At 32.4% G+C, this 24,440-nt stretch overlaps 1 protein-coding gene across 1 annotated transcript in view; it reads right to left on the reverse strand.

Moving 5' to 3' along the window:
* LOC135848941 (extracellular serine/threonine protein CG31145) overlaps nt 1–24,440 on the reverse strand; it is a 107,416-nt gene that overhangs the window by 11,936 nt on the left and 71,040 nt on the right. The window contains exons 3-7 of the mRNA XM_065369045.1: nt 12,371–12,495; nt 6,159–6,237; nt 5,365–5,457; nt 1,143–1,447; nt 702–975 (exon numbers count right to left, since the gene is read on the reverse strand). Coding sequence (XP_065225117.1) covers nt 702–975; nt 1,143–1,447; nt 5,365–5,457; nt 6,159–6,237; nt 12,371–12,495 — 876 coding nt within the window. The remainder of the gene's footprint in view (nt 1–701; nt 976–1,142; nt 1,448–5,364; nt 5,458–6,158; nt 6,238–12,370; nt 12,496–24,440) is intronic.

A 24,440-nucleotide genomic window follows, 5' to 3' on the forward strand; every position in this document is an offset into this window, starting at 1 on the left:
ACCCCCTCTCTTCCCTCCCTGGAGGGGTGTAAAAAGTGGCTCTGGGCCTTATTCGATAGTATTTGATCTGTAGAATTCGAAAATCACCATTAGAACCTTCTTCCGCCAATTATATCCGGTGCACAGTTCAAAAACCGTGATTTTTGTAAGAAAATGCCGAAAAACTGCCAATTTTTAACCCCTTTTGACCCCTCTGTGCACTCGCGGTAGAGGTATGCGAAAGTATTGATGGTCGATTCGCATTGTAATTGACCTGTAGAATCCGAAAATGACCATAAAAATGCCGATGGAAGGTCAGCGTGTCGTCTAGGGTTAATAAACTGTAATTTTGAGGTATTTTTGAGAAAAATGCAAAAACTTTACTCAGAAAATCTCAAATTTGAGGCATGCCTCTTCCTCAGATTTTGAAATTAATGGTATTTTCGAACTCAGTGGGGTTCAATTATATGGAATTGATACCAATATCGCGCCGATAGCCCCATTTTGAAAAATGGAGGTTGAACCCACCCCCCCCCCAAATCACCCTCCTTCCTTTCCTATGGGACTTGGCGAAGGGCTCCCGGGCTCAAAAATTTCCTTTTGGTGTCCTTGTTCGTCATACCAAATTTCATAGCTTTATCATGATTTGCCGCTTATTTACGGTTTGCCACTGGACTACTACGTATAGTGCCACATACAACTGCGAAAAAACGTCAACTTACCCCAATAGCATTTTCAATGTGCTCTGCTTAACGATACAGCATTGAGTTAAAGGCGCCAGGATGGATAATTCATCGTGAAAAGCTTTACCGAAACCTCTGCCATGATCCAGATGTAAAGGAAACGTATCGTTACCAAAGGCGGTAAACGTTTCAAAATGGTGCCTGTCCATGTTACCCATTAAGAAATCAAAAATACTCGTATCTACGAGATCTAGTAATAATATACCACGATTATAAGGCGGGGTACGTTTCACAGCATCACAGTAATTGGGCTCTGCAAATAGACAACGTAATAAGTTACATAAAATACCTATACGTGAACATTCATTCGGTATAATAAATTGTTTTTCCGCAATGAATAGAAATGCATTATACACTTAAGTATGTAGGTAGTAGGTACGTATTTTGAGACTGAGATGGCGACGGACGACGACGACTTACCAGTTTCCCATAAAGCTTTTCTTCTTTTGTGATAAGATCTCCTCCAGGGGTGCTTACGTAACGTCCTATCGGCGACTTGCTTTTCCGGAAGGAATGCTGCGAACGATCCCTCCACTTTGTCCGGATTACCGCAAATGGCATGACTAGTATCACAGTAGTAACTGCAGTGACCGTGAAAGCATAAATTATTCGCCGGAGATACGAAAAAAGTTTTCAGTAATTCGGCGTCGGCGATTTTGTAGAATTCCGATGTCAAATTTAACTGCCTGCCGGTCACTGGCATCGATCTTCGGAAACCTAATAGTCTAGAGAGAAAATGAAAAACGTTCAGTTATAATATAAATTTGTAATATGGAAATGGAAGGGGAAGGGGAAGGGGGAGGCTCAAAATTGACTCGAGTAATTTCTATTTGGGAACGTTCAAAATTTGTCAGAATTCTCTGAATCAAAATTTTAAAAAAAAATTTCACTTGGTAAATCGAATTGTTTTTTGCTCCTTTTTTTAATTTTTCTGGCAGCATTTTTTTTTCATTTTTTCTAAAACTCTAGTTCTTTCATGATATTTCTTAATTTTTCTCCTCAATTTTTTGAATACTTATTTTTACTTATTGTTTTGGCAATGATTTTTTTAAAATACTAAAATTATCAAAATATTTTGCCAATTTTTTGTTTTCAAAATTTTCATTTACTTCTTTAAATGCTACCAAAAAGCAGTATTTTTTACTGTTTCGAGTTATATTTTAGCTTGTAAAAGCCTATTAAAAAAAATTGAATTTTGAATTTTTTTTTTCATTTTTTCTTAACAAGTTTTTTTTGGTAGTTTTCAACTCTAAAATATGTTCACCAAATTTTTTCGTTTATTTTTGAAAACACGTTTTTTTATTTTTTTGGCTTGGAACTTTTTTTAAATATTGAAAATCTATTTTGCCAAAAATGGGTAGGTATATTTTTTCAATTTTTCAAATGTTTTCAGGTTTTTTGATCAAATTTTTTAAAAATTTGAAAATTTGATCAATATTGTAAAAAGTTTATGATTTTTTGAACCTATTTTTTTATTGGTAATATTTAGACCTTACTGTTTTTGTTTTTGTTTTTTTTTACATTTTTTCAACTTTTTTCTACTCTTTTTTTATTGAAATGTCAATGTTTAGAATAATTATTTCTATTCCATCAAAAAATCACTATAAAAATAATTTTTTGTTTTTTTTTGTTTTTCCTTTTTTTAATAATTTTTTTAAATTGCTTCCCGACTTATTAAAATCCCTCAATTTGACTTGTAATTTTTCTCGAAATCGTTCATAAAAATGTTTCGAATCATAAATCAAACGGATTTTTTGTTCATTTTATTCAAAACGATTCCAAGATTCGATTCAGTTTTCTAAACGAATCGTTCGCGAACGATTGAATCATTTTTCGAGTCTGTAGCTCGAATACTTGATAATTTCTGTGAAAATGCGAAGCCTGTTACAATTCATATTATTTTTAGTACTTACTTATAATTAATCGTTCACAAATGACTGAATCTTTTGACTAATGATTCGATTCGTTTGTGATTTTTTTTTTCTTTTAGAAAATTGTTCGTGAAAACTAGAAATTTTTTTTGTCGATGAACTTTTCTGATACTATTCTATGTTCTAAAAATTAGTTTGTGAACGATTCGTGCTTTCTTTATGATGAATTGCAATTGTTTCTTGGACTACTGAATCAATTTTGTCATGCTTTTGGAGTAATCGTTCGAAATTGATTCAACTTTGCGGACATGATCAGCTGAATTTCGGTGTTTCTAAAATGAATAGTTTTCTTTCTCAATTAAGTCAAGATAGGCACTGAATCCGAATCGTTCGTTTTTCTTTTTGAAAACTCGTTCGCGAACGACTGAATCATTTGTCGGATGATTCGATTCGTTCGTAATATTTTTTTTCTAGAAAAATGTTTGTGAAATCGTGATGAATTGATAATTGAATTGAACTGTTCATGCTCTGGTTGAATTCTTTTTTCAGAAAATTCGTTCGTGAACGATTTATACTTATAGTGAATCATTTCTCAGAATACTGAATCATTTGTCGTTGGTACTCCTGAAAGAATCGTTCGAGAACGATTCAACTTCGCAGGCATGAACACTGTTTTTTGGTGTTTTTGCAAATATAGTAACTTTTTTTGAAAATATCGTTCGTGAACGATTCAGCTTTACGGAATTGATCAATTCAACTAATGAATCGTTCAAATCAAAATTCAGGTTAAAAAATATTTTTTAAATGATTCATTTTATTTTCTGTTGTCAATGAATCGTTTTTGTGTTTTCCTCAAAAATCGTTCGCGAACGACTGAATCATTTGTCGGATGATTCGATTTATTTGTAACTTTTTTTTTTTTTTCTTTAGAAAAATGTTCGTGAAAAATTGAATTGAACTATTCATGTTCTGGTTTTGCTCTTTTTTTCTGAAAATTCGTTCGTGAACGATTCATACTTATAGTGAATCATTTGTCGCCCTCTTGAAAGAATCGTTCGAGAACGATTCAACTTCGCAGACATGAACATTGTTTTTTGGTGTTTTTGCAAGTAAAGTAATAGTTCTCAAAATACTTTTTTTGAAAATATCGTTCGCGAACGATTCAGCTTTACGGAATTGATCAATTCAACTAATGAATCGTTCAAATCAAAATTCAGGTTAAAAAAATAAAAATATTTTTTAAATGATTCATTTCATTTTCTGTTGTCAATGAATCGTTTTTGTGTTTTCCTCAAAAATCGTTCGCGAACGACTGAATCATTTGTTGGATGATTCGATTCGTTCGTAATATATCTTTTTTTGGAGAAAAATGTTCCTGATAAATTGAATTGAACTACTCATGTTCTGGTTTGAATCCCTTTTTCTGAAAATTCGTTCGTGAACGATTCATACTTAAGGTGAATCATTTGTCGTACTCCTAAAAGAATCGTTCGAGAACGATTCAACTTCGCAGACATGAACAGTTTTTTGGTGTTTCTGCAACGAAATGATAGTTGCCAAAATATTAAGTAATTCGTCACATTTTTAAAAATATCGTTCGCGAACGATTCTTTTCTACTCAATTGATCAATTTAACCAATGAATCGTTCAAAATTCAGGTTGAAAAGTATTTTTTTAATGATTCACTTTCTGTTGTCATTTGTCAATGAACCGTTTTTGTGTTTAACTCAAAAATCGTTCGCGAACGACTGAATCGTTTGTCGGATGATTCGATTCCTTCGTATTTTTTTTTTTTAGAAAAATGTTCGTGAAAAATTGAATTGAATTATTCATGTTCATTGTTCTGGTTCGGATCTTTTTTTCTGAAAATTCGTTCGTGAACGATTCATACTTATGGTGAATTATTTGTCGTACTCCTGAAAGAATCGTTCAAGAACGATTCAAACTTCGCATACAAGAACAGTTTTTTGGTGTTTCTGCAAATAAAATAATGGTTCTCAAAATACTAATTTGTTCGTAAATTTTTTGAAAATATCGTTCGCGAACGATTCAGCTCTGCGGAATTGATCAATTTAACCAATGAATCGTTCAAAATTCAAATAAAAAAATATTTTGTAAATGATTCACTTTCTATTGTCAATGAATCGTTTTTGTGTTTTCCTCAAAAATCGTTCGCGAACGACTGAATCATTTGTCGGATGATTCGATTCGTTCGTAATATTTTTTTTTTGAAAAATGTTCGCGATGAATTGAATTGAACTCTTCATATTTTTGTATGAATATCTCTTCTATTAATTCGTTCGTGAACGATGCTCATTAACAACGAATCGTTTCTTAAAATACCTATTGAATCATTTAAAATACCTATTGAATCATTTAAAATACCTATTGAATCATTTGTCGTCCTCTTGAAAGAATAATTCGTGAACGATTTTAATTTCACAGAAATAGACAGTTTTTTTGTGTTTCTGAAAGAACAGTTTTCGTTCCGTGAATGTTTTTAAAAAATCGTTCGCGAACGATTCAGTTCTACGGACTCGATTAATTTTTCAATGAATCGTTCAAAATGCAAGTGGAAAATATTTTTTGAATTATTAATTTTATGTTGTTAACGAATCGTGTTCGTGTTTTGTTCAAAAACCGTTCGCGATACGATGAAGAATTCGATTCGTTCACAAAAAGATGTGCTTTGATTTTCTTTGATAACGTTACTCGAATCAATTACGAACCTATACCTTTATAAATATCTAATCATATCTAAATCATCTTACCTATCTAAATGAAAAGCAGCAATTTCGGCGTTATGCCTTTCGTAATCGGTGAAATAAAAATGATTTGGTAACGTTTGTTGCTCTCTCGGAAACCTGCGTAATAAAATTCAATTGTTAGGGTTAATTTCAATTTCCAAGTAATTCGAATAGTACCTAAAATATTATTGCATGTTGATAAAAATTGATATACTATAATTTTTTTCATTCTTCGTCAATAATTCTCGAAGTTTATTATTACTTATATTCTCTTTTCAACATATTTTTTCTTCTTTTTATCAAGTTTATAGATATTTTATATAAAGTTTTCGGTATGGGTACTTGTTTACCGATGATCCAATTATAACCTTTTTTCCACGTTGAATAATTTATTAAAACCCCCAACGAGACGTATAGGTAACCGACTGGAACGTTATAATAGTGAAATTTTAACTCGTCTGTGTACAAAAACCATACAAACTACACATCCTTCCAAAAAGTACCTTATAATAATGTTTTATTTACGAGATATTCTCAAACTTGAAGTACAACAAACATGCTCGTCTCGTCTATACGCTTATATAGTACGTATTGTATTGTGTGTAAAAACCCCTTTACATTAATAATTAGCGTATCGCTTAATACTAAACGATACCGAAGTTAATTTAAGTTTTAAGCCAAGTGCCATAGTTGACTCTTTATTGTCCATACACTATACAGTATACTGCATTATACCGAACCAACCAAGGTCTCTTAATTCGCTGGACATTCTTTCAGACAGTGTGTTAATAATTGAAGTCTCCAAGATAGGTACCTACCTCATCGGTTTGAACAAGGCGAATTCACCGTTATCGTAGTGGATAATAAGTTTTAATTGAGTTCCTCCTTCTTTCTCTCCTGTAAATACATATAAGACTCTGGTTAGCGTTTCGTATATTAATGATGTCGAATTAATCGTATAATTTAGAATAGGTATACCTATTTACATGTGCTTTATTGCACTCGTGCTATAGGATAGATTTTTTTGAGTTTAGGTGTGGGGTCATTGCTCTACATACCCTGTCACCCTTTTCAAGAAAAAAAAAGAAAATTAATAGTTTAATCCATTTTTAAATACGAGTGACTTTATTCTACTTGCATCAAAAGATAGTTTGAGGGAGCTTTTTTCATGAAATTATTAGATTTGAGGATTGAGGCGTTCTAGTTTGAAAAATTTTGGATCCCCATTCATCTCAGTACTTTGCAATGCAATTCAGTATTTCAAAAAATGAAGCTGTACCTACTTAGTTTATTTCACACTCAGTTTCAAAATTTTCAAATTTGGGTAAAATCCGAAGGGAAAGAGGAAGGAAGGGAATAAAAAACAGGAAAAATTCAGTTCCAAAGTAAATATCTCAAAAACAAAGCCTCCTTTGAACAAACTAATCGTACTCTCTGGTGGGGAATTTCACAATCTACAATTTTTCTCCTCTTCATTTTTTTTCGTGGTACATAGTTTTGATTTGTCTCAAAAATCGATCTTTTTGAAAGAAATTGAGAGGAATGAAATTGTACAGCATGAAATTTATCATCATCTGAATTTTGACTCAGCTGGGAGGATTTTTTTTGAGATACAAAAAAGTGATTTTTTTTTTTTTAAATATCAGAAAAGGTCGATCTAGGAGAATCCTACGAGAAAAATTTAGGAAACAAAATTGAAATGAATCAAATCTTCCACTCTTCCGACCCCCCCCCCCCCTGTTGAGCGTGGTTGGTTTTTCTCTCACTGCTTTGCTTTTGAGATATTTAGAACGAAAATTAGAAAAGCTCAATTTTGTTGAATGACTTCATTTGATTTTTCGGTATTTTAATCAATGTTTTTCTATGCTCAAAATAATTTCAGTGGTATTCAAAATTATTTCCAAAAATTTTATGTCATTTTAATGCATTTTTTACCATTTTTTCACTTTGTTGAATAATTTTACACGATGTTGAATTCATTTTTATGAATATTAAAACATTTATCGCGGGTTTTTGAGATATTTTCGGCATAATTTTATTGAAAAAGTTTAGATGTTTAAGAATGTTGAAAAACATTTTGAGAGGTTTTACGAATTTGTTTCTAAGCAATCGTCATTTTTACAGTACTTTATCAATTTTTCTGAATTTCATTCGATTTTCCTCCAATTAATTTTCGATGATTGATTCATAGGTTCAGGAATCAGTCTCAGGCTCCTATTCAAAAATTCACTTTTCTTTTTTCGAATGATTATCGTTTGCATACCCCCTTCCCCTCCCCCCCCCCCATCGAACAAATCAAATAGTTGTGACAAATCAATTCAAAAATTACAAAAAACTAAAAAAAAAAAACACAATCATTCTAAGTAATTGAAAAAGTAAATTTAAGAATAACTGACTCGAAAACTATTTTATCATTTTTTTTTTTTTATTAAATACAATTTTTTTCAAACATTAAAAAGTTTTTTTTAACATCTTATGTAAAGGATTTTTTTTTTGAATTTTTTTGGGCATTTTTTTTACCAAAACATTGAAAAAGTATCGAATAAAAATAAGTTGAGCGCATTCTGAGTAATTAAGAAACTAGATTCAAGATTAGCTGATTTGAGAATTATTTTCTCTTTTTTGTTTTGTAAAATTCTTACTGTTTTTTTTTTCAATTTGAGTATTTTTTAGCGTTTATTTTTGATTTTTTCTTTTTTTTTTTTTTTGAAAAATGAAACTCAGTGACCAGAAAAATTCCCCAATTTTCTGATATTTTTACAAAAGTTTAAAATATGTTGTCACTTTTTTTGAATTTTTTTGGATCTTTTTTTTATCAAAACATTGAAAAAGTAGATGATAAAAAATGTTGAGCCCACAGCTAAAAAAATCTTCAGAGTTCGTCATTCTTGAAAATAATCATTTTTTTCGAAGTCCCAGTTTCGAATTTTTGAAGGATGAGGGGAGGGGGGGGGGTGTAGAAATCGTCGAGTTTGTTTTCGTGAAGTTTCTTGAGCTGAAGTACGGTTTCTAAAAATTTGATCCTTGTTTTGCTACATTCAATTCATCTTTTGTGTAGAATTTGGAAACGATGAAAGGGAGGGACTAGGGAGGGAAGGAGGGGGAAGACGAATACGATTTCTTACTAATTTCCATTTTCTTGAACATCACAGGCGCATTTTATGATATTGTTCTGATTTGAATTCAATCAGACAGAAAATTTTAGTCGTCAAAAAAAAGCTTCTTGTCCAAATTTACATGACGAGATAGAAAAATATTTCGAGTGGATGAAGATTAATCGAAAGGATGTCTAAAAATACACCTCTCAGCCAAATTTCGATCGTTGAATTTCGTTTTTTGATTTTTGGCGAATTTCCAAAAATCCAAATTTGCTTAATTTTTTATGAAAAAAAATTGAAATTTCATACGAAGTGAAAATTTGTTGAAAATTATCGTCAAGTTGCAAAAAATTCCAAATGTTTCTTCCCCCCCCCCCCCAAAAAAAATATTATTCAAAAATCTCGTTTTGGTACCAAAAATTGCGGGGAAAATACGTTTTTTTTTGTTCTAAAATTGTCGCCAACATTTTCAAAAAAAGTCACTTGCAAAAAATTCTCTCTTTTTTGAAGAAAATTGCTTTAAAAAAACCCTCTTTTTGCCAGAAATTTCCAGCAAAATTTTGCTTTCTGCCAAAAATTAACAAAAATTCTCGCCTTCTTACCTAAAAATGCAAAAAAATACAATACCAAAAAAGTCACTATTTTGTTAAAAATTTCTAGAAAGTTACATTTTTTTGCCAGAAGACTCCCTGTCTTTTGCTAAAATTTTCAAAATCTCGCTTTTTTATCAAAAATTCTTACTTTTTATGCCAAAAAGTGTCAAAAAATGTTGTTTTAGTATCAGAAAGTTGCTCTGCACTTTTTAATGAATTTTTTTTTTACCAGTGATTACCAAAAAATCCTGTTTTTTGCTAAAATTGCTAAAGTCTCGGTCGAGTTTCATTATAGTCCGGCATATGACAATAGGAGTAATTGCACCCCCCCGCCGATCCTCCGGGACAACATTTTTCTTAAAGGGGACATCCTAAGGAACATTTTAATGCAAAGTTGCCAAAAAAAAAGTTGGCCTTACTTACAAAATGGCGGCCATTTTGATTGACAGGTCAGCCAAAATCGCAGATTTTGCGTTTTAACATAGGACTTGCACAAACTTTTTCAAACTTTACAAAGGTAGATCGAAAGATCATGCAAAAATTTATCACCTGTCCAAATTTCAAGTGCTAAAGTGCGTTTTTCGATTTTTGGTGAATTTTTGAAAATCGAATTTAGGCCAAAAATGAGGGAAAAAATCAAAATTTTACCTAATTGACCAAGAAAGCTGAAATTTGGGATATACCCTATTTTCGACATGCCAAATCGATTGGAAACGGTTTCAACCCGTTTTGAGCAGTTCTGGAGCTCCAGCAGATTTTTGAAACTCGAAATTCCCACAAAATTCCATCAAATTGGAGTTGTAAAGCTAAAATTTATTCTAAAAACTAGTTTCAATACGCTACGAAGTACTGCAGGTGAATTTCAAGTTGTTTTGGAGCCTCCTGCGACTTTTTGAAAATTCCTGAAACCTCCATCAGATTTTTGAAACTTTAAATTTTCACAAAATTTCATCAAATATAGATGGAAAGCTGACATTTACTCTACACTCCAGTTTTAACACCCTCTGAAAACGACTTCTAGTGGATTTCAAGTCATTTTAGAGCCTTCAACGACTTTTTTGAAAATTACTGAAGCCTCCAGTAGATTTTTGAAACTTGAAATTTCCCCAAAATGTTATCAAACCAAAATGGAGAGTCGAAATTCATTCTGCACACTAATTTCAATACGCTACAAAGTTGACTGCTGGTGAATTTCAAGTCTTTTTGGAGCCTCCAGCAACTTTTTGAAAGGTTGTATGACGTTTTTTTTGGAAAATTGAAATTTCCTAAAAGTAGCTGGAAGCTTCAAAACCATTTGAAACCACCATGTAGTCTGCGAAGTAAATTTCAGCTTGCAAACTCCATTTGATAAATTAATGTTGGGGAAATTTCAAGTTTCAAAAATCTACTGGAGGCTCCAGTAATTTTCAAAAAAGTCGCTGGAGGCCCTAAAATGACTTGAACCCACCTGAAATCGTCTTCAGAGGGTGTTAAAATTGAAGTGTGGAGTAAATTTCAGCTTTCCATCTCCATTTGATGAAATTTTGTGAAAATTTAAAGTTCCAAAAATCTGCTAGAGGCTCCAGTAATTTTCAAAAAAAGTCGCTGGAGGCCCTAAAATTACTTGAACCCATCTAAACTCGTCTTCCGAGGGTGTTAAAATTAGTAGAGTAAATTTCAGCTTTCCATCTCCATTTGATGAAATTTTGTGAAAATTTACAAGATTCAAAAATCTGATGGAGGTTTCAGGAATTTTCAAAAGTCGCTGGAGCCTCCAAAACTACTTGAAATTCACCTGCAGTACTTCGTAACGTATTGAAATTAGTTTTTAGAATGAATTTTAGCTTTACAACTCCAATTTGATGGAATTTTGTGGGAATTTCGAGTTTCAAAAATCTGCTGGAGGCTCCAGAACTGCTCAAAACGGGTTGAAACCGTTTCCAATCGATTTGGCATGTCGAAAATAGGGTATATCCCAAATTTCTGCTTTCTTGGTCGATTTGGTAAAATTTTGATTTTTTCCCTCATTTTTGGCCTAAGTTGGATTTTCAAAAATTCACCAAAAATCGAAAAACGCACTTTAGCACTTGAAATTTGGGCAGGTGATGAATTTTTGCATGATCTTTCGATCTACCTTTGTAAAGTTTGAAAAAGTTTGTGCAAGTCCTATGTTAAAACGCAAAATCTGCGATTTTGGCTGACCTGTCAATCAAAATGGCCGCCATTTTGTAAGTAAGGCCAACTTTTTTTTTGGCAAGTTTGCATTAAAATGTTCCAGGTTCGGCGGGGGGGTGCAATTACTCCTATTGTCATATGCCGGACTATTACTATATTTTTATTGAAATGTTTACCTATTTTTTCGAAATTAAAAAAAAATTGTGATCGAAATTTCCTGAGTTTTTTGAGATTTTGTTCTACGAGTACATTGAAATGTTTTGCTCGCATTTTGTTATCTTTTTTATTGCTTTTTGATGACTTTTCCATTACTTTGTGGTCAGTTTTTTGGTTGCTTGAACTTTTTTGGTCACTAACGTTGCCCCCCTCCCTTTTTTTTTTGGAAAAAATTGAACACGAGCCTTGACACTGTCAATAATTGATTCGGGTTAAAGGAAGAGGCGGGGGGGGGGGAGTCATAGGCTGAATTTCAGATTTTTGTTTTTTTTTTCAGAAAAATGAGTCAGGTTTGTCATTTAAAAATTTCAAACAGTTGAAAAATGCAATTCAGCCCTTAAAATTTGGTTGTAGGGATAAGTTTTTTCTACTTTTTTTCGATTTTCACCCCTCAGTTCCAAAACTTTTACTGAATCAGTGATCTGAAAACAGAAATATTTGATTTCAAACCATTATGAAAATTTTATCAGTAATAAAGGTGAAAAATTCGCAGCCAGATAATATGCGCATTTCCTCCCAAAACTTACACAAATTAGACTACCTCGATTACTTTTTCAAGCACATATTTTTCAGCCTATTCTTCAAAAATCACGTTCTCGAATGAATTGGAAAAAAAGGGGGAATTATATCTTCATCAGCTTCTTCTTTTCAAACTGACTCTTCTTACAACATATTATGTAGACAGTGTTTGATGTAGCTAATCTGATAATTTTTTTTTACGAGCGAGAAACAACGATTACCTACACGATTTACAATGAGAAGATGTGCGTATATAAAAAAAATCTGTGGAAGCCAGAAGGCCCTTTTTACTACACTATTACAGTATTATGTCTGTTTAAAGAGACTAGTATCGGTTCATGGGGATGGATATCTCATATCTGAGGCACGATTCCTGTACATATACGAGCTCATTATAGTATAGTAGGTAATCTATATAAGAGTAATATATTGACAAAGACTGATACTTACTCACGTGAACGATCTTCCTGGTTTGTAACTGTTTTAAAATGGCCTCAACCAAAGCGTCGTTCTCTTTGTACATTTCTCTCTTCGATATTCTCTTATGAAAGGTTATTTGTAACGTTTCGTTAGCCCTGTGTGTGCGAACAGAAAACAAAAACAAATCGTAAGTAAAACGTAGGTACGTAAATTTCGACACATGAAAATATTTACACAATAAACGTGACCAAGTTGGAAGAAATCGAAAATGCGAGCAATTGAGTAGGAGTACGAATCGAGTCGAGTACTCGAGGACTCGAATCGTCGTCGTCGTATGCTTATAGTGAATTGTGCGAGTGAGTGAGTGAGTGAGTGAGTGAGGTGTAAAGATACACCTAATTACGCTATTATGTCTATTCGTCGAGTAAAAAGAGAACGTCGAGATTAATGACTATTAAGAGACTACACAAGTCGATGATTCTTCTGGATGTGCCCTCGAATTCCGATTATTTCAGCAATTTCTTTTTTATTGAATGGTACAAAACGAAAGTGGAATTGATACTTGGCCATTTTACGACTCCCAAATGACCTATACGGTGCCAAGATTAAAATCTCCAAATGCTACGAGAGAGCAAGAACCATAGGTATACGATTCTCGACTCTCGTAGAGCAATACGTGAGGCTGACGTGAGTTTTGATTGATGTGTATTCGATCGAGTTGTATAGTATACGAGTAAGCTCGAATCGAGTTCGTTTCGTATTTGCAATAAGTTATTTTTTTACTAGAGTAATTAAATCGTCGAATGAGTCGCGGTAGGTAGTTTTTGCAACGTTCACGATTAGTTTGAAATACTTACCTATCTAAAGTAAATAATTGCTGTTTAAGGTTTTTAAGGGTACTCGAGTTAATTCGCTCTTCTTTCGAGTAGATATTGTGCAACTGATAAATCAGGAGTCAGGACCTACTACGTTTTATTTTAATTGAAAATGAATAAAAAGTTTGAAAATACGTAGCTGAAAGAGATAGAATAATTTTTTCATTTCATTTCTAAAAAAAAAACAAAAAAAAACTACGAATAAATTCTCAAGATGTATTTAATAATTTTTTTAATTTAACGCGTTCAGAAGAGAGAAAAAAAACAACCATCAACGCAAACTTTACAAATTATATACTCGAGTTACAGTATTTAAAGTGAGTGTTTTTGGGGGGGGGGGGGGGGTAGAAAATTAAATAAAATTAAAAGCAAACGGTGAAAATGAAAATGTCAGGTTTAAGATAAAATCAATATCTTATGAACCGAGACCGTTAAAACGTTTGTTAATTATATTTTAATTAAATTTTTAAGAAAATGGTGTTGAAATACCGGTAAAAGTTATTCGTTTAAAAGAGGCAAATTTACCGCGAGGGTTTGTAAATTTTTAATTTCTGGTATTTCATATTAAGAGCTAAGAGCTACACGGTGTTTGGAAAATTTTCGTCGAGGAAGAAGGGGTTTTGGGATTTTATGTAAATTTATTGGATGTGATGTTTTTTTTTGTGAAATGCTGTCAAAGAAAAAGAGGGGGAAAGGGCGTATTTTTGTTGAATGAGAGGGGGGATGAATGAACATGAACATCCACCCCCCCAGTTCTCGTGTCACTTCTTAATTAATTTTTTTTTCGTTAATTTTCCCTGAATTTTATTTAGTTTAATTATTTTAACAAAAAATTTTAATTCAATATTTTTAAATGGATTGTAGAACATTTTTTTGAAAAATTATGTAGAAATAATTATTTTTATTTTTCAAAATTAATTTCCAATTTTTGGAAAATTGAGAAATGAACTCCGAAAAGGAGGCATTTTGGGTTTTTCGCTATAACTTTTCAAATTGTGCCCCAGAAAATTCATATCAGTCCAATCATTTTTTACAAAGAAATTTATTTTTCTTGATATGTATTTTTAAAATGGCGAATTGGGGGTGGGAAGGGGAGGGGAAAACGAGGAACTTCTCTCAGAAAATTTTGATTTGGTTCGTCACCTTCGATTGTAACTTATTCTTTACGATAGAAAATTCGAAAAAATGGTTCAAACCAACATTGTACAGAGTTGAAAGAGAAGCATTTTTCATTCTGCAAGTTTCTTGTTCTAAGCAGTATCTGAAGATGGGAGGGGGGGAGGAGACGAATGCGACTGATAATTTCTTATAATTTTAATAAAACAAAAATAAATGATGTAAAATCAATTGTTTCTTTAGAACATTTTACGAACCTTCGACTGCGTTAATTGCGTCGCATTGAAAAAAAAATGGAATATTGGGCCCTTACCCTTATTCACGAAATTGGTGTAATGGGGGGGGGGGATTTCCATTAGAGATTAAAATAACAAATAGTGCTGTGTGACGTATCGTTTGTTGGGTTTTTGAGAGTGTTGAGTTCAAATATCGACTTGGTTTTTCGATCTGACCCCACCAACCCCCTTTCCATAGTAAGTGAAATTTGGTCAGAAAGTGTATAAAAGGGCAATATCGTGTGACATATCGTTTGCTGTGTACTTTTGGGTGTCTAGTCCGAATATGGACTCGGTTTTCTGTTCCGGCCCTTCTACCCCCCCCCCCCCCACAGCCACTCCAGTTTGGTCCAAAGATGATGAAAAAATGATGATGTCGTGTGACATATCGTTTGCTTGGTTTTCGGGTGTGCTGAGTCCAAATATCGACTTAGTTTTTAGATCTGACCCTGTCGACCCCCTCCACGAGTGATCTATGCAATTCGGTCTGAAGATGATGAAAAAATGATGATGCCATGTGCCATGTGACATATCGTTTGCTTGGGTTTTGGAAGTGTCTAGTCTGAATATTGACTCAGTTTTTGGATTTAACCCTCCCAAGCCCAACCACAGCTACTCCAATTCTGATCCGGATGATAAAACGATAATGATGTCATGTGACATATCGTTTGCTAGGTTTTTATAGGTGCTTATTCTGAATTTTGACTCAATTTTTTTATTTAACCCTCCCCAGCTCCACCACAGCTACTCCAATTCTGACCCAAGATGATGAAACGATAATGATGTCATGTGACATATCGTTTGTTAGGTTTTTGGAGGTGCTTAGTCTGAATATTAACTCAGTTTTTTGATTTAACCCTCCCTATCGCCACCACAGCTACCCCAATTTTGTCCGTAGATGATAAAACGATAATGATGTCATGTGACATATCGTTTGCTAGGTTTTTATAGGTGCTTATTCTGAATTTTGACTCAGTTTTTCGATTTAACCCTCCCCAGCTCCACCACAGCTACTCCAATTTCGTCCCAATATGATAAAACGATGATGATGTTATGTGACATATCGTTTGTTAGGTTTTTAGAGGTGTTTAGTCTGAATATTGACTCAGTTTTTCGATTTAACCCTCCCCAGCCCCACCGCAGCTACTCCAATTTCGTCCCAATATGATAAAACGATGATGATGTCATGTGACATATCGTTTGTTAGGTTTTTAGAGGTGCTTAGTCTGAATATTGACTCAGTTTTTCGATTTAACCCACCCCAGCCCCACCACAGCTACTCCAATTTCGTCCCAATATGATAAAACGATGATGATGTCATGTGACATATCGTTTGCTAGGTTTTTATAGGTGCTTATTCTGAATATTGACTCAGTTTTTGGATTTAACCCTCCCAAGCCCCACCACAGGTACTCCAATTTCGTCCCAAGATGATAAAACGATAATGATGTCATGTGACATATCGTTTGTTTGGTTTTTGGAGTTGCAGAGTCCGAATATTGACTTGGTTTTTTTATCTGATCCTTCCAACCCCCACCACTGTCTCTCTAATTTGATCCAAAACCGAAGATGATGAAAAAAATTAGGTTTTTAGGCATGTCAAGTCTGAATATTAACTTGGTTTTTTGATATCTCTCTCCCATCCCTCACCCTTATGATTCCGAATAATGCACCCTTTTGTAGGTTTTTGAAAGCATTGAGTCCTAAATATTATCTTGGATTGCAGTACTTAGAATTGAAAAAATAAGCTGATTTGTCAAATTTTAATCAAAGTTGGGAGCCATGATTCCCTCAAGAGGGTAATTTTTTAAATTTTTTAATACTTTTCAATCTTTGTGTTCACTGAAACCTTGAAAGTGTAGGTTTGAGCTTTTCAAATTTTAATCACTCGTTGATTTTAAATCTTCAAAATACCTATTCTCTTTGAAATTTGGCAAAAAGAGGTATCCAAGTCAAACCAGTTTTCAAATAAAAGTTTTCAAATTTTCACTCTCTCAAAATTCTAAAAAAAAAATCATGAAACTCGTCCTCTCCCCTCTATTTCATTCCTCTCCTCTCCTTTCCAACCCTTTGCAGGGTTAAGGCGGAAATAATGTTGGTTATTTCATTCGACCATCCATCGAAGGGTACTCGTAAAAAATTTCTGAGTAAATTGGAAGACTTCAGTTCGAAAGTGGTTTGTCTCATGATGGGGAGTGACCGAAAAAGTTGATAACATTGATTATCTAAGTATATAAGGTCAGAATAATCGTTCAATTTTAATCATTAAAGCTTTCGAGAGTCAAAAAGAACTCAGAGTCATCCTGATCCTTACTTCATGAAAAATTCACACATGTAAAAATTTGTAAGTATTTTGATTTTTTTTTTCAAATCAATCATTTCTTTCAAAATGTGGTGGGGGGGAGAGTCCAAGAATAATTTGCTTGGGAAGATGAGGTCCAAGGAACGTTGTATTCTTTAATTTTTCGATAGATTTGTCCAATTTTCAATTAAGAAAATTGGTATGATTTTTTTTTCAATAAAAAAAATTTGTAAGTTTTCATTAGCTACATTTATATTGAGTATTTTCAATAAAAAAAATTATTTTTGAAATCCAACCTACTTTTTTATGAAAAATTGATCAGATTTTCAGTTGGAAAAAAAATTGCAACCGTATTATTGAAAAAGTTGTAAAATATTTAATCAAAAAAAGTCATCTAAAAGTATTTAATTTCAGACAAAGTAATGATATTTTAGCCAGAAAACTCGAAACATTTGGTAAATAAAATTGAAAAAATTGTAAAATTCGTCCAAAAATTTTTTTTACAATTTTTATTCAGGAGGTAAAATTTTATTATAAATTCTCAAAAAAAAAAAAAATAGTCACGAACTCGTAACTCGTACCCACTACATCGAAGCTCAAAAAAAAAAATGAACTGCCTACTCTCATAAAAATACAAGGCCATCGAAACGTCAAATTTTCCATCCCCTTTATTCTTTATCCTTTCTCTCTCTGAGCATGAAAAACACACCCCAACGTATAAATCCTACAAAGATTACATACCAAAAAAAAAATGTCATATCTCATACACCTACTTATACACTTACCTAGACCCATCTACGTTTTACACGTACATTCTCACTTCATTGAAATATTTTTTAATTCGTATTCTAATCACGTTTTTGGGGTTTGCCATTCGACGTGGAAATGACATTATATAGGTGGAAGCATCTTATACCTACCTACCTACCTATTCTCTCGAAAAAAATATGATATTCGCTACCTATAATTTATAGTTATACACATCACGTAGCGTAGGTAGAAGAATACGAATAATCCATCGTTGAAGAGGATACAATATTACATGCACCATAAAATTATCTCGTTTCGATAAAAAGTAAGAAATTAAAGGTGAGCTGTGTTGTAAGTTTATCTATGTACGAGTACATGTCACCTGTTTCCGAGCACAATATTGTTTGTTTTACAACGTCGTCGTCGCGGTACCGCGTGTTGTCAAATTATCGTGTTTTTTTTTATTGATACATCACATTGAACAACTTGTTCAAGTACATATAATATAGGTACACCGATACTCTTGAAAAAACGTGGATAGTGTGTAATGTTAACCGTAGAAGTTAGAACTCTCATCGTCATGCTTTTCAGAATGGTTTAATAGAAAATAAATTATTAAAGATGTAATTTGCAGGGGAAAAAATTTCCAGCAATTGAGTTATTAATTTTTGAAATACGAGAATAATTATTAAATAATTGATAAAACGATGTGATAGAAACGTATAGGTAGGTACCTTTCAAACCTACATAGGTAGACAAGACATGTCTATATAGATCTGATGTGTTATCAACACATCGTCATCATTATGATCTATTTGTACTACATTTTCACGCTGTAAATGAAAATTTAATAGTTTAATTCGAAATAAAAGGATGTATAATTGTCCTATCGTATTTTAACGTATAAAATGGTGCGCATCATTAGGACGATACGTGTATTTTCTCGAGTACCTACCTAACTTGATTTAAAAGTAGGTATGGTATAAAATAATGCAGCGAATCAAATCACAAAACGATGATAATTTTAGATCAGATGAAGGTATAAATACATATTGAAAAACAATAAGAGCGCAGATGTGCATTTATACAACGAATTGTCAATCATTTTGACAAACTAAATCAAATCGGTTCGAATTTTAATTCGATCCTGTGTTGAAATACAGACCCTACCCATACCTATTTTACGAGGATCAAATAGGTACCTATTTTGATTTGTACACTTTATCGTCAGCAATATGCCCAAAAAGTGGTACACATTTGAACCGTATTTCAAGAAGGAAAAAAGTAGACCATTTAAATACTCATTTGCTTACTTCATTTAACGAATAGCGGGCCACCGAGCGTTATTATAAGATCGTACGCAGACTTAATTAAAAACATTTAAATGACATTTTTAATTTCCTGCGAGGGGATTTAAATAAAATTTATACTTCGCTAAAGAGCGAATTTACATTGCGTAGAAGGTAGCTATGTACTATCGTATTATGTTTCGATGTTTACTTTATTTTTGATGTTAAACTTACGTGTAGTCTTATAGATTATGATATGATGGTGTGAACTGCTACGAAATGGTTGAATTTGTAATAAACCTAAGAATGAGTTTTATTGCTGCGTTAACGTTACATAAATTTGTATCGTATTCATCACGATATGTGTGAATATGAAAGATGTTATCGTACAAATGTAGAATGTAATGAAATTTTTGGTAATATGTCGCGAATGCGCGATTGTCAGCCAATATTGGCCTGTATGATAAGTTTCGAGGGTATTTGTGGGATGAAGATGGGTGAGAATAATTGATACACGAGTGGGAGATGACGAGATTTTGAAATATTTTCTCAAAATATGAAATATGTTACAGTTGTGATGAAAGAAACTGCATTTACATTAATTCATTTAGGAAATTGTCACCAAATTTTTGGCATAGGAGATGAGAGTGTCTCTAAACGTCTTAGTGGAGTGGCAAACAGCTGAAATACAGGAGAAAACTGCATTTTTTTTCATTTGCCACTCCACTATCTAAAGTAGCCCAAAAATATGTACATGCACTCGAGGATCATTTCGTTATGCACATGCTCGTTCTCCTGTTAATTTTTTCTACTGAGGTCGGAGATGAGAGACTAGATCGAATGATAGTTAAATATCAATCGTATGCGTCAGTATAATGTCAATCACAGGACAGATGATGCCGAACTAAAAAAAAAATCCAATAAAGATTAAAGGTTATTGCAAAATATTACAGGTTAACTAGCAAAAGTTCAAATTTTGGATGAAAGTTAGGGTAATTTTTTTGAATTAAAATTCTGGAAAGTCAACATTCAAAAATTGGAAAAAAATGAAAAAATAAGTGCCTAAAATCGAAATTTTGAATGAAAATTTATCAAAAGTCACAATCTTTCAACCCAAAGTTATGAAACGTCATCAAAAGTCACATTTGAAAGTCATAAAGAGTCAATTTTCTGGATGAAGAGTCTTCCAAAATCACAATTTTGAGTAAAAAGTCATAATGTGTAGAATCAAATATTAAAATTGTGAATGAAAATTCATCAACAGGCACAATTTTGATGAAAAGTCATAATTTTGAATAAAAATTCATCTATAGTCACGATTTTGAATGACAAGTTATCTAAAGTTGTAATTTTGGACACAAAATTATCAGAAGTAATTTTTAAAATGTCATGAAAAGTCACAATTTTGAATAAAAATTTATCAAAAATCAAAGTTCAGAAATGTTGAATGAAAAGTCACTAAAAGTGAACAAGAAAATGACAAGGTTGATTAATTTCAAAAGTTGATTTTTCGATTTGAACTTTTTTGAAAATCAGACCATTTTGAAAGTTGAAAACTTCAACTTTCATGATTGCCTATATTACTTCTTCAGGCGTCCAACTTTTTGAACGTTGCACTTTTGTGATCGTTTTTCAAAGAGGTCAACTTTTTTTGAGAGTTGATTTTTTTAAATTAGACATTTTGAAAGTTTAATCTGTCTGAATTGAATTTTTTGAAAATGTAATACCTAGGTATGTTGAAAAGTTCCTTTTTCTGAAAGTTCAATTTTTTTCAACTCATCAAATTTCTGTTTTCAATCTGTATTAGGAAGTCAAACTCACAACTTCTTGAAAGTTGAAATTTTTTTTCAACTATGCAATTCTTTTAAAAAGTTGTAATGTTTTTATGCCCTGTTTGAAATTTTTTGAAAGTAGATTTTTTCTGTGTCATGCTTTTTTGCTCATTTTTAAAAGTAGAACCCAACTTTTTGAATGTCAAACTCGACTTTTTGAATTTTCAACTCAACCTTTTGAATGCGTTCAACTCAACTTTTTGAATGTTGTACTCGAATTTGTGAAAGCTGAACCCAACTTTTTGGAAGTTGAACTCGACTCTTCCAAGTTTAAACTTGAACTTTTTGTAAACTTTCAACTTTTCAATAACTGAATCAAGCCAGAAGATTTTGACGATTCGACATTTTTGAAAGCTGTTTTTTTTGTTAAATTTTTTGAGAGTTCAACAACTTTTTAAAAATTTAATTCAATTTCTTGAAAGTTGAACTCAACTTTTCGAACGTCGAATTAATTTCTGACAGCTAGACTCGACTTTTTGTCAGCCTAAGTAAACTGTTTGAATATTCAACTCAATTTCTTAAAAGTTGTGCTCAATTTTGAAAGTCGAGCTCAATTTTTTGAAAGTTGAACTCATTCTTTAGAATATACAACTCAATTTCTTGAAAGTTGACCTCAACTTTTTGAAAGTTAACCTCAACATTTTGAAAGTTAACCTCAACCCTTTGAAATTTTGCATCAACTTTTTGAATGTTGTACTCAAATTTGTGAAAGCTGAACCCAACTTTTTGGAAGTTGAACTCGACTCTTCCAAGTTTAAACTTGAACTTTTTGTAAACTTTCAGCTTTTCAATAACTGAATCAAGCCAGAAGATTTTGACGATTCAACATTTTTGAAAGCTGTTTTTTTTAACTTTTTGAGAGTTTAACAACTTTTTAAAAATTTAATTCACTTTTTTGAAAGTTGACCTCAACTTTTTAGCAGAAAAACTGAACTTTTTGAATATTTAACTCAATTTCTTGAAAGTTGAACTCAACTTTTCGAACGTCGAATTAATTTCTGACAGCTAGACTCGACTTTTTGTCAGCCTAAGTAAACTGTTTGAATATTCAACTCAATTTCTTAAAAGTTGTGCTCAATTTTGAAAGTCGAGCTCAATTTTTTGAAAGTTAACCTCAACCCTTTTAAAATTGACATCAACATTTTGAAAATTGACATCAACTTATTGAAAAGTGACCTCAACTTATTGAAAGTTGACCTCAACTTTCAATAAGTTGACCTCAACTTTTTGACAGTTGAACTCTACTTTTTGACAGAAAAGCCGAACTTTTTGAATATTCAACTCAATTTCTTGAAAGTTGACCACAACTTTTTGAAAGTTGAACGCAACTTTTTGAAAGTTGAACTCAATTTTTGAAAGTTGACCTCAACCTTTTGAAATTAGTTGAACTTTACTTTTTGACAGAAAAACTGAATATTCAACTCAAATTCTTGAAAGTTGAGCTCAATTTTTTGAAAGTTGAACTCATTCTTTAGAATATACAACTCAATTTCTTGAAAGTTGACTTCAACTTTTTGAAAGTTAACCTCAATCCTTTGAAAATTGACATCAACATTTTGCAAATTGACCTCAACTTATTGAAAGTTGACCTCAACGTATTGAAAGTTGACCTCAACTTATTGAAAGTTGACCTCAACTTATTGAAAAGTGACCTCAAATTTTTGACAGTTGAACTCTACTTTTTGACAGAAAACCCGAACTTTTTGAGTATTCAACTCAATTTCTTGAAATTTGTCCTCAACTTTTTGAAAGTTGTCCTCAACTTTTTGAAAGTTGAACTCAACTTTTTGAAAGTTGACCTCAACCTTTTGAAAGTTAAACTCTACTTTTTGACAGAAAAACTGAACTTTTTGAATATTCAACTCAATTTCTTGAATGTTGAGCTCAATTTTGAAAGTCGAGCTCAATTTTTTGAAAGTTGAACTCATTCTTTAGAATATACAACTCAATTTCTTGAAAGTTGACCTCAACTTTTTGAAAATTGACCTCAACATTGTGAAAATTGACCTCAACATTTTGAAAATTGACCTCAACATTGTGAAAAGTGACCTCAACTTTTTGAAAAGTGACCTCAACTTTTTGAAAAGTGACCTAAACTTTTTGACAGAAAAACTGAACTTTTTGAATATTCAACTCAATTTCTTGAAAGTTGAACTCAACCTTTTGAACATCGAATTAATTTTCTGACAGCTAGACTCGACTATTTGACATCTGAAGTAAACTGTTTGAATATTCAACTCAATTTCTGAAAATTTGAGCTCAATTTTCTGATAGTTGAGCTCAACTTTTTGAACGTTCAACTCAATTTTCTGACAGCTAGACCTAACTTTTTGAACGTTGGACTCAATTTTGTGACAGATGTACTCAACTTTTTGACAACTAAATTGAACCGTTTGAATTTTCAACTCAATTTTTTGCTAGTTGAACTCAATTTTTTGAAGAAATTCAACTTTTTGAACTTTGTACTCAATTTTTAGACAGCTGAATTGGACTTTTCAATAGCTGAACTCAACTTTTGTAACGGTTAAAACTGAACTTTTTGAATAAGTATTAAATTAGTGGCACTTCTTAGTAAATTACTGCTATTTTCAGGTAAATTTCTGGTAATTTTCAATTTTGGGGTATCTTTATCTCTTTGGTGAGTAATTGTTATGGAGGTTCAAAAATCAACTCGAAGAAAAAAAATCGAATAAGTATTCAAAATATTCAGTACCTTCAAATTATGGTGTGTAACAATAAACAATTCAATATCGTCACTTGAATTTAAACATTTTTTGAATTTTTGTCCAAATTGAGGGCACTTCTGCCCCCAGCTGTGTTGAGATTTTTTTTCGAATTAGTTTGTGCAAAAAAAAAGTTTAAAATTTTCAAAATTTGAGACACATGTAGAGGTACCTATCTTAACTTTTATATTCATTAGGGAAAGTTTGGCTTCCATCTTGAAAGTTCAATTTGGAGGTTTTCAAACTTTGAACAATGATCTCGAATCTCCGACTTATGCTCTTTGAGATCCTGCATCCTGCGAACATGATTTGCTCCTAAGTCCAAGTTCAGCCAGTTTTCAAAGATTAACTGTTCTGCAAGAAATCGCAATACCGCCTCCTTCCCCCCTTCTGAACTTCCCAAAAGTTTGAGGCGGAAATGATGGATCCTCGAAAGGATGAGGAATGGGTCAAATCATTTTAAAGATTTTTTTTTACACTATCTCAAGCAATTTTTAAAGTAATAATAGGTACATTATGAAATGTTTGACAATTTTTTTCAACATTTTAAACAGTTTTCACGCACTTTTATGCCATTGTGACGCCAAATTCTCAACATACACAATCGAAAAAAAAACATTTCCCACGAAAACTGAAAAGTGATGGTCGATAAAACAGGCATTAAAGAATCAAAAACTTCTCCACGCCGATCACGATCATTCATCTTTTCTTGAGAGCTGAAACGAAGTTCATGTCTATAAACAGAAATCACATCATACTGCACCGCAGTAGCAACCTTGCAAACTCAGCATAAATTCTTCACGAGTTATGTACAATCTACATGTATTTCTGTACTGCATCGTCTGCGTGACTCGTCAGTCGTCTGCACGGTCTGGGCAATGAGTATGAGCCATGCCGACTCAGCAATTTTCTCCACACTGACGCATACGCAATTCCAT

The sequence above is a fragment of the Planococcus citri genome, chromosome 5 (assembly GCF_950023065.1).
Source record: "Planococcus citri chromosome 5, ihPlaCitr1.1, whole genome shotgun sequence".
In the NCBI taxonomy this organism is placed as follows: domain Eukaryota; kingdom Metazoa; phylum Arthropoda; class Insecta; order Hemiptera; family Pseudococcidae; genus Planococcus; species Planococcus citri.